Raw genomic sequence first — 10,983 nt, forward strand, 5'->3', positions numbered from 1 at the left:
GCTGGCTCCCTTGCTGTCAGGCGAGGACAGAGGACCTCAAGCTGCGTGTAGCAGAGGACCCAGGTGTCAAGGTTGTTGGGAGTGGGGATGGGCAGGAAGAAAGGTGAAAGAGCCACAGGTCTGTCTTCTCTCTTTCTAGAAGAGTAATTCTCCTTTGATCTGTTATACTTATGTGGTAAGGGAATTTCACATCTTCAAAACTGAAAGTGAGAAAACCACCATCCTGGAAGAAACTCCTTCGACCAGCAATGCTGCCTCACCGGGGAGAGCTTGGGGCAGAGTCCTCAGTGGGACGCTGGATGGCCAGGGGACATGGCACAGCTCGGGCCCTTCGTCAGACAGACTGGTTCCGCATGGAGTTCGCGAAGCTCTGGCATACCAGCGTCTCTCTGAAGGCCTTAGTTCCTCGGTGCCAGGAAACGCACGTCTATCCTTGTCGAGGGCTACAGCTGCGCTAGGGAGAGCACGGGAACAGGGACAGTGGTTACAGCTGCAGGGAGCAAGAAGCGGGATGGAGGAGGTCTGCCAGGCAGACCCGGGGGCAGCTCTGGAGTGAATGCTTTCTGGACTTCTTCGGCACATTGGGCATGAGCTCTACACTGGGCACCTGGCCAGGGGGCTGAAGAATGGATGGCAGTGGACAGAAGGTCATTGGAAAGGGAAAGATATTCATGTGTGGGGCAGTGTGGTACAAGGTTAACTTGCTACAGGCCGAAGCAAAGTCTGGCTATCCACCCATCCTCTACACTCGGTCAGCTCACAGCATGCTGGAAATAACTTGAGAAGGAAGAGCCCAAGGAAGGCTCGTCACAGTGCTGAATGTCGAGCTGTTTACCAGAGATCACCACAGAACACGTTAAGTTCATAGGCTTCATATCTACCGAACCTGGAGTGGCCAGCTTCTGCCAGGACCAGTGGAGAAATGTGAGAGGGAAGGAGCAGGTGGCAAACTGAATGTGCAAACGGGTCCTGGGCCTGCAGCCACAGCATGAATGGTAGGGTTCCCATAGCATTTCCCGCTCTTCTCCAGCCTCTCAGTCCCTGTTCAGCCTTATGAACCCTTAAAACGTGCTCTCCTCCAGGGAGCTCTATATCCCAGCAGCACATGATGTTTGTTTCCCTCCCTCTGCACGGAAGTAGCCGCTCTACCACACACCCTCGACCAGTCAAGCGTCCGCGTATTAGGGAATGTTGTCCTCACACTTTCACACCACATCACGTTTTGGGCAAACATCACCAAGTAGGCTATGCACTGTCTCGCTCCCTGCCTGGGGACCCAGGCCCCTCAGGGGCACCAGACCCACCTTCTGCACGATCCTGGTCAGAACGGTCATCAGATCACCATCCCTGAGCCTCAGATCTATGCTACTACCTCCCACATCAGAGCTGGCCACTTTAGGTCCAGAAACTAAGAGGTGGAATTAATTTAGATAAAGACTGTGTGGGTCTGTATGTCTTGTATCAGTAAGTCCCAGGACATCATTGCCCAGAGGACATATGTCCACTTTCTAGACAGATAATGCTCTGCAAGGAAAACGAGGCTTCATTTGACTCTTCCTTGGGAGCCGACCTCCCTCCCCATCCCTGACTTCCTGATCTCTCCTCTGGAAATTCTCCATTCCAAAGTTAGTGCCTTGTACTCTTTCCCCCCAGCACTGCTGGGACGTGTTTATAAATACGAGGACAGAGGGTTTCCCTTCCTCTCAACCTGACACCCAAGTAAGGGCTGGCCCCCCAGGTTGAGGCCCAAGACAAAATACTGTGTTTGGTGAAGAAAGACTTGGCTAGTATACAGATTTTCTCTGTTCTCCAATGTTTATGTCCTAGAGCTGAAGAGCTCCCAGCTTTCTGGGGTAACATCTTTCTGCGTAGGTCCCAGCCCAGGGCTGTCCGTCCCCACGACTGAGCAGGTGCAGTTTGGGTCACACTGTCTATGCTGAACGCAGCTAGGGGGGTGAGAAAGCCAGGGGCTGCAGTTGAAAGTCAAGGCCTAGTAGAGGAGCATTACTGAGACACATAGAGCCAGCAGTCTCTCCTTGCTTTGCACGTAGCTGGCCCTCGGGACCTCCTCACCTCCTCAGTGAGTAGGGTCATGAGTATAGTCCTCTGGGGAAGGGGGATTCCACGGAGGGGAGGGGCTGCTATCTCTGTGGTGACTAGGGCAGGAACTCCCTTTGGGGTGTTGATGGGTACAGCATGAAGGAGTCAGCCAGCCAGCTATAGGGAGGGGATCCCCAGTGTCCTCATACCAGCACAAGCTCCTTTATCATGATGGAGACAGGGCTGGGGGGAGGAGGTCAGGGGAGATGGAGAAATTATTCCTCCAGCACCCTGGCTCTTCGCCTGTTTTCTTCAGATGAAATTCTTTACATCATCCTCCCCAGTTTCAACCCCTCCCCTCTCCACCCCCGCCCCGCCCTGGCCCTGTGCCCATCCCTGCTGGCCACTGGGTCCATAGCCCAGGAGCCGCCTCCCCTTTCTCCTCCCCTGCGGTTCTTTCTGTTTTTCATTGGCATCTGTCCGGGCATAGCCACCACCCTCCCCCTCACTCTCCCCACATCCCTTTGCTCCTCAGAGGTCCTGTCCCCTCTCCCCCTACTGCTGCCCAGCCCTCCTCCGACTGGGCAGAGGAGACCGGAGGATGCATTCCGTTAGTCCCTCCACTGCCTGCCCTCCCTCCTCAGGGGACCTGAGGCTCTGAGCCATGGCTCCCTTCCTGGGCTCCCTACAAACTGTCCCCTGCCACCCCATGAACCGTCAGCAGCCTTTAAGAAAACTGAGGGGCCCCCACAGCGCTGACCTACATAGCCGGGTCCAGGGCGGGAGGGGCTCTTCCCCAAGTCCCCTCACCCTGGCCCCGCCTCCCTGCTCCCCCCACTCTCTTCCTTGTCTCTTTGCTTACAAACCTGAGAAGGCTTGAGTTCCCACCTGGGGCAAAGGGGACCAGGCGAGCTACCCACCCCACCCCAAATCTGGCAAAATCAGTGCTTAGACCAGGATAGCTTTGGGTTTTCTCGGCATCCTCCTTCCCAAATATCTTGATCTTTCCTTTTGCCCAACCTTCCCCCACCTCCTCCGCTCCTGTCTGGGTTTCTTTTCCCAGCTGCTGCCACCACTAGGGATACTGCCATCCTGCCCCCCCCCCCGCCCTGTGTTGTTGTTTTGCTCCAAGGAGAAGCCCCCCCCTTACTTGCCCACGCCCCCCTCGGCAGCCTCACCCAGGCCCCTTCCCTGCCCACTCGGAGCTGTGCCGCGGGTGGGGGCGGGCGGGGGGGGGCAGCGATGTTTGCATACAGCAGTTTGGGGGTTTGCACTGGCTATCCAACCCCTCCAGACACATACACAAACCCCCGACACACGCCCTGACTGAAACGGCGACAGATCTCACTCCGCCCCCAACACACACTGACACAGACATACACAGATACTGACACAGAAACGCAGAGGCAGACACCAACACAGACGCGCACACCCAGACACACGCACACGGACCGCGGCACAGCCAGACCCGGGGCTGCTGCGAGCTCACCGAGCCCGGTGCACACGCAGACAGCCAGGCGTACAGCAGGTGCACAGCCGGCACACCCCAGACCCACACCGACACGGATGCCCGGGCAGACCCACCCGGGTACAGCAGCGGCAGCGACTGGAACCCCCGCTTCCAGACAAAGCCCACAGGCTCCCCCGCCCTGCTGAGATTGGAGCCCCCGCCCCGTTACCCCCACCCAACACCGCCCCCCCCCCCAAACTCACCGTCCTGGGAGAGGTTGGCCCCGCCGGGCGCCCCGCAGCAGGCGAGGAGCAACAGCAGGGGCAGGGCGGAGGGGCCCCCCATGGCGCGTCCCGGCCGGCACCCCGCTACGCGCTGGCGAGCCTGGGTCCCCGGGGGCGGGGGCTGGGCAGCGGGTGGGCGACGACGCTGACCGACAGGGCGCCCCCGAGCCACTTCAGAGCCCGGGGCCGAGGCGGGGACCGGGAGGGAGCCGGCGCTGCTGCAGTCGCGGGGATTAAATAGGGCGCTCGGAGCAAACCATTCGGTTGGAGGTGGAGGGGGGGCGGCGGGGGGTTGGGCTGGTCGCGGGGGGGCCAAGCTGCCGCATTCCCCACTCCCCCCTCCTCTCACACCCCTTCCGCTCCCTCGTGGTGCCTTCCACCTTCTCCCCCGGGAGCTCCGCCAGCCGGGCGCGGGTGTGGAGCCGAGGGAGGGAGCTGGCTCAGCAGTGGGACCCGGCGCGCACCCCTCTTAGGCTTGGGTGGAGGGAGGGGAGCCGGGCAGGGCCTTGGGCCAGCTGGCGAGAGCGGCCACTGCAGGCCTGGGCAAGGGCGTGCCCACTAGCCTGAGATCCTCCAGCCCCGCCCTCCCTCTTTTGGCAACTGGGGAACCCCATGAGCCCTGGGGCCCCCTATCAAGAGTGTTGCCCAGCGACATCTCCCCATGGGTAGCCAGTTACCCTGACCATTCTCCTAAACACACATCCCTAGCTCCTCTGACCCAAGAGCCCCCAAGTATCTGTCCAGCAATAACGTGTGGCCCCAGGCAGTTTCCCTTGAAAGACTTCTTGGAGCAAACCCCCAGGCCATGGGAATCAACATTTCCCTCAATCCCTTGTTCAAGAAACGACTCCCCCTTTAAAACCTGCACTTCAGACTCTTGCCCAACCAAGCAGCCTACAAAGCAACTCTGTAGTTCCCCCCCTCCGCCCCGTGATCCTCCCTATCCTCCCTTTACTCCCAGCCCTTCCCCCCAGTATTTTTTCTTCTTTCTTCATCTTCTGAGGACCTCGTTCTTCCTTCTCAGGTTGTAAGTAAAACTCTTGGGTGAATGGTCTGATCCGCAGACCCTGGGGAAGACGCCTTTTTTACGGAGCCATGCCTCTGTGGCTAATGCAGCTCTTGTCCCTGAGGCCAGATGTAAGATGGATGAGAGAGGCAGGGCCTTTGCACTTGCTTTTAGCTTGAGAGTCCCAAGTCCCTGGGGTTTCCTGTTCTGCGTGATCCGTGTATTTCTGGAAGACTCTTGGTACATCTCAGAAAGGGATCCCTCGAAGTCAGTTTTGCTCAACCTTACTTTGGGGTATACATTCCTAAATTTCAGACTCTCTGAATCAAAGAATTTTAGCTATATAAGGATTCTTTAAAAACGTTTGGTACAACCCCGTATTATACAGGTGCAGCTGAGGTGGTAGGGGGTTAACTGCCCTTCCGAGGTTACACTGACAGTTAATAGTAGCAAACGCAAGTCGTGGTGAGGACGTGGGGCAATATGATCTCCAAAGTGTCTTCTAGTCCCATAAGCCATGTGTCGCCCCTGGGTGGTGGGCTGGGATGCATGTCTTCCAAGCCCTACACCAGCCCCCTTTCTGCACTGAGACTGTGCCTCACCATGGGAAGCTGTCCTGTTTGGGTCATCTTTCCCCTCTCTGACCGGCTTTCTCAGCCCTCTGTGATGGACTTAACTGTTTGCCACCTAATAGTTCAGGAACAAGGATGTGGGAGGTACTCCGTAATCGGGAAAGCTCCATATCAATGTGAGTCACTGATGGAGAGACCAGTGAATATTCTCTGGGAAGCTCCTTCAAGATGGTCAGAATGCTGCCGCACTGTTTCTCTGTTTCTAGAATCTGTGTGTAGTCTCTGGGAGAGGAGCTCTTTCTGCCTCGTGCTTGTTTCCTGAGTGTCTGGGTAGTTATTTAGAATTACTTGCAGAAGTTTTTGGCCACCTCGGGCTGTCTGACTTCCTTGCTTTCCCATATTTCAGTGACTCCAAACCATTCTGCTCCCTGGGGCTCCCTGATGTCTTAAAATCTCTGAGAGATTAAAATGGAGGGGGGAGTGTGGTTGAAGGCTTACAGACCAGGATGCAAGAGAGAGGAGAGGCCAGAAAAGAAGATCGGTCTTTCTGATAGTGGTGGGACCAGGTTGGCATGAGTTCAGTCCCAAAGAGAAAAAGAAGGAGTGGGTGTGTTTTCAGAGAGAATGGGGCTTCAGAAGGGAAGGGTCAGGCTCTCCTAGTTAAAGGGTCTTGATGGCTAAAGAGTATTATCTTTGGAGGTAGAAGAAGCCATAGAGATCATCTGAGTGGCTTAAGAGAGGACAGGTTAGTGTCGCAGGAGTGAGAGGGGACGGGTGTGATGGGACAGCAGGATAGGGGATTAGGTCCCAAGCTCCTCTAACTAATCATCTTTTCCATCTGCTGCTCCGCGGTGATCCCCTTCTGCTTGCCCTCTCTTAATTCTCTAACTACTGCTGGTCTGGCCCCACCCTCTACTGTAACTGCACCGGAGGAAGACCAAAGGTGGGAGGAGAGGGGAGAGCTGTGTTGGAGAGACTATTAAGGCTAGCAAATGAAACTCTGGAATGCTCTTTTCCTACTGGCTCCTTTTCCTTTCTCTGCATCATCAGCATCAGTTTGGCAGCACTTTAGGCCTTGGGAATAGGAAGCAGACATTGGCTTTTAGAATTATAGAATGAAAGAGTATTAGAGTTGTAAGCAACCTACAAGATTACCTAATCAATGCCCCTTGTTGAACGGATGAAGAAGATGAGGCTCGGAGAAGTTAAGTGACTTCCCACGGTCACACAGGTGCACAGTAAAGGGGTTGCCCATGTTGGATAGGGAGGCAGATAGTCCCCTCGGGGGCAGGAGGAATAAGGAGAATCACTGTCAGTACTTCTGAGCAGTGTACAAATTGAGGAATTGCTCAGTCCTGCATGTCTCTGAGTGAAAGGGTCGTTTCTCCTGCACATGTGGATGTCTCCTTTGGGAATAACTCTTTGCTTATAATCATTCCAGTGCCCTTTGTGCATGCGCACACACCCGGCATCTCACTCCTATTCACTAGAGTAGAATTTTTGCAAAGCAAGACTGACCTACAAGGATTATCCCCCTCATGTAAATAGGTAAAATAAAAGTATCCATGTTGGATTGTGATCTCTATGGTTACTTTCCACTCTAGAATGCTGTGACACACAGTATGCATTTCCAAGAGACTTGCACAAAGTGTGGAGCAGGTTGTCTGTGGGATTAAAGAGCTGGTAGCTACAGTGGAGGCTGGGGGCGGGGGGCAGAGAAGGAGGGTGGAGAGAAGGCGGGTTTTGGCTCCTGGATGCTCCTGTCCACTCAGCAACAGCCCAGGGAGCTGGGGGTGTGGAATGTGGTGCTGGCCCCAGGGCTGGGCTAGACGCAGCTGTGTGGGCCCTGGGCATTCCTTTCCCCACGCTGCTCCTGCTCCTGCTCGGGATGGGAGGGGGCCTCCGCCGAGCAGGGCGAACACTGGGTATTATCCAGGAGGGGGATGACCGCACCTGTAGGAACAGCCCAGAAGACTGGGCTCCGTTCTGCTCTGGACTCTAATCCTTCTCGTCCCTATGACTTTTCCTTTATCAGTGAGTTCTCCGTGGGATTCCACATGGCTTTTCTCTTTAATTTTCCACCCAACTAAACCAGTACTCTTCGTACTGCTTCCTTCTTCCATTATCCAGTTTTAATTAACCCCATCCTTAATAATCACCTCTGTATGCATTTTAATTCTAACCTTAATTGAATTCTAATTTCAATCCTAACCCTAATCTATTACAGACTCTAACTATTAATCCTAATACCAACCCCAATTTAATTGTCAATTTGAGCCAGCATCTTCATTCTAACCTGCTATGAGCCAGGAACTAGGACGGCAGCACACACATAATAAAAATGATCACAGGTACCATTTGAGAACCCGATGTTTGCCACATTTGGCACTGGGGACTTTTCTACGTGCAGAGCATCTCATTGAGGGACTGGAGAGTACCTGAAGGTGGTTGGAATTATTAGCTGCCTTACGAATCTGAGGAAACAAAGGCTTAATGAGATTATGTCATTTGTCAACAGTGGGTCCAAATCTACTACTTAAGGTCCGTTTGAGCTTAAAGCCTATGCTCGTGCCTCTTTCTGCCAACATATACTTTCTGATCAAGCCTTTCCTAAAATCCTAACTAAATCTGACTGGAGTGACTTCTAAAATACTGAGTTTCTTGGGAGAGTATTATTAGTTTAGGGTTTTTATTTGTTTGTTTGTTTAGTAAGTAGTGGTACAAAATAGAAACCAACCAAATACACCAACAAAAAAAGCCCAAATCTCCCTGCCCAGAACCCCATTGACACTTTAAAAACATGAATATATTTGTGAAGTTAAAATAATCAAACTATAGACAGAAACAAACTGAAAGAAAAGCTGCCTTTTCCTTCCCAGACTCCATGAATTCCGCCCCCTCCCCCACCTCGGGCGGGGGGACATTGTTGGCATTGAATTTGTCCAGCAGCCGGGCCTCCCACAGCATATCAGAACAGCAGATAAAGTCAAGGTCAATACCTACCCATGAAATCACCCTAGGTATATATATGATTTAGGCATGAGAATCGCTAGACCATTTGAATATATGTTTAACAGTAACTGTTAAAGGCCAACGATACGCCAGGTGCTACACAAAGTTCTTTGCAGTTAGTATTCCTTTTGGTACTCCCGAGCTTTCTGGACAGCATGCATTACCCCTGCTGCATAGACAAGCGTGATCGTGTCTGAGCCTCAGGTGGAGATAAAGCCTGGAGAAACCAAATGACTGGCCCAAGAGCACAGACACGGGGCTGAGAGATCCAGATTTCAGATACAGATTTGTCTTACCCCGGAGCGTACGTGTTCAGCCCCTGGGTTTAGCCAGGAGACTTGTTAGATAGAAGAGGTCATTTGAGCTTTGTTCTGCAGGAGGGAAGAGGCATTGCTTGACATTAGAGAGGAGGCTGACCTGAGAGACTGTAGGAGGACGCAGATCGATCCGGGAGGAGGCAGTGCAAGGGGAAACGGAGCAGGACGACCGGAGGACAGGGGGAGCGAAAGCAAGGTGCGAGTCATCGGGGATGCGACAAACATGAGCTGAGACTGGGGACAGTTTTTGTGATAAATTCAGGCAAATATAAAATCATGCAATAAATGTGTGTGCCACTATTGCTTGGGCGACGGGCTGATTGATGTATTTCGGAAAGACAGTAGACACACATAATCGTCTGCAAACAAAAATACACATTTTCGGTTACACGGGTATCTGCAGGCTCTCCAACGAATATCTCGGCTTCCTTCTCCTTGTGTTCTGTGCTCCAGCAATATTAAATGGCTTGTAATTTCCCAAACACACCGTGTTGTTTCATGCCTCAGTGTCTTTGCACATACTGTTTCCTATACCTGGATTGCCCATCTCATTAAGTCTGATGAAACTGGTGCTCGTGTTTATCTATCCAAACTTTGATTAGGTGCCGCTGCCTCTCTCAAGTTTTCTAGCCAGAGATAATCACTCCTTGCTCGGTGCTGCCACTGTAAGGAATATAAACTCCCCCTGTTATCCTTCTTTCATGGTGGTGCAAGGGTTTCTCTGGGTTTTTCTTCGCTAACTGTGAGCTCTTTGAGGGCAGGAATGATATTTCACGAATCTTGTTATTCCCAGTGCTTAGCCTAGAAACAGAAAAATAGATTCTCAGTTAATTCTACTGCATTTAGCTGAAATAGCATATTTATAAACACAGAGGCTTGAGGAACCATTTTTCTCCAGAAGTCCATACATGTATGTAACCAGCCACATTTCACCGACATATTCCCCGCAGTTATGTGTGGGTTCAAGTAGGTACAATGTGTCCAAAATAACTTGAATGATTCAAATACACATGGACATGTATATCTAACCACTTATTCAAGATACGTTTTTGTCATTTTTGGAATCGAGAGCTTTCCACATCCTTTTGCATATCTCCAGTTGTGGAAAATTTTCATCCTTTGAGGATGGCTTTTAATTTTGAAAATAGCCGAATGTCCTTAGGATCCAAGCCTTATGGATAAGTGGCGGCCCGTGTTGGGTAGTACAAAAACAGGACTTGGCTGTGAGGTAATGGCAAATGACTTACAGGTTGACTACTGTGGTAGCTGTTAAGGCAGTTTCCAAAGAGGAGGTCTAGAAAATTTCTAAGCAACGACATTCTGGTCTATTTGTTAATACAAACAAAATTAAGCAAGAGCGTTGTCATTTTGTACTCACACCTGGTGGACATACTTGCATGGATATAAGAACACAAGCGATCGTATGTCCAAGAATAGAACTCTCTGATCATTCTCTCATTCTTTCATTTGTAGCTATGGAGTTTTTATGTGCAGTGCACAATGCTAGTTGAAATCGGATGTTTTGACCCAGCTGTTTTGTTGCAATCTAGATAAAAAAAAAAATCTGTAAACCCCCAGGTTTCATTTTTTTCAATTACAAAATAAAATAATCAGTGGATGTTCTTAACCCCATCTCCAATTTCTACCCCAGTTTTGAGGCTTTTTTTATCCGTGCGGAAATATACAAAAGTCAGGGATAGGATAACATTCAGGGATGCAAAATTCTTGGTAATTAAGACTAGTCTGGCAGTAATGGTTTGCTTTTAGAATCATAAGATAGGAGTGAATGTTAAAAATGCTACAACAAAATGTCAGTGTCTGGTGCTGGGCTCTCGAGATGAGCAAGTCTGAAACTAACCTTTAAGGAGCTCAGAGTCCAGTAGGGAAAACAGGCATGTAAGCACATAATTGCTACACCGTGTGACAAATACTGTGATACAATTCCAAGCATGGCCCGTAGAATCACAGAAGAGGCAGAGATTACATTTGTGGGGAACATTAAGGAATCACTGGGACTCCACCAGGTATAAAAAGGATGAAGGCATTAACAAAAGAGGGGAGAGTGTATGCAAAAGCAGGAAAGTGAGAAGCAGCCTGGTTATTGTCGCTAGATGGTGAGAGGAATTTATGCCAGAGATAGCTCCTAATTTTGCAGACCAGGAGCCACTGGAGGGTTTTCAGCAGGGAAATGTCAGTGCCGGATTTGCATTTCAGAGCGATAACTCTCGCAGGAGTGGATGGATGGACTGGGCGATACACGTCATTTGATTCAGAAGGCTGACCCTTCAGGTGACCGCAGATC

At 51.4% G+C, this 10,983-nt stretch overlaps 1 protein-coding gene across 3 annotated transcripts in view; it reads right to left on the bottom strand.

The window, feature by feature from the left end:
- The window catches only part of CADM3 (cell adhesion molecule 3), a 28,709-nt gene extending 24,718 nt beyond the window's left edge, over positions 1-3,991 (bottom strand). For all 3 annotated transcript variants that reach the window (XM_026487340.4, XM_026487342.4, XM_026487341.4), the window contains exon 1: positions 3,754-3,991. In XM_026487340.4, coding sequence (XP_026343125.1) covers positions 3,754-3,835 — 82 coding nt within the window. In that variant the 5' untranslated portion in view covers positions 3,836-3,991. The remainder of the gene's footprint in view (positions 1-3,753) is intronic.
- Positions 3,992-10,983: the final 6,992 nt, after the last annotated feature.

Source organism: Ursus arctos, unplaced genomic scaffold (genome assembly GCF_023065955.2).
Source record: "Ursus arctos isolate Adak ecotype North America unplaced genomic scaffold, UrsArc2.0 scaffold_2, whole genome shotgun sequence".
Lineage (NCBI taxonomy): Eukaryota > Metazoa > Chordata > Mammalia > Carnivora > Ursidae > Ursus > Ursus arctos.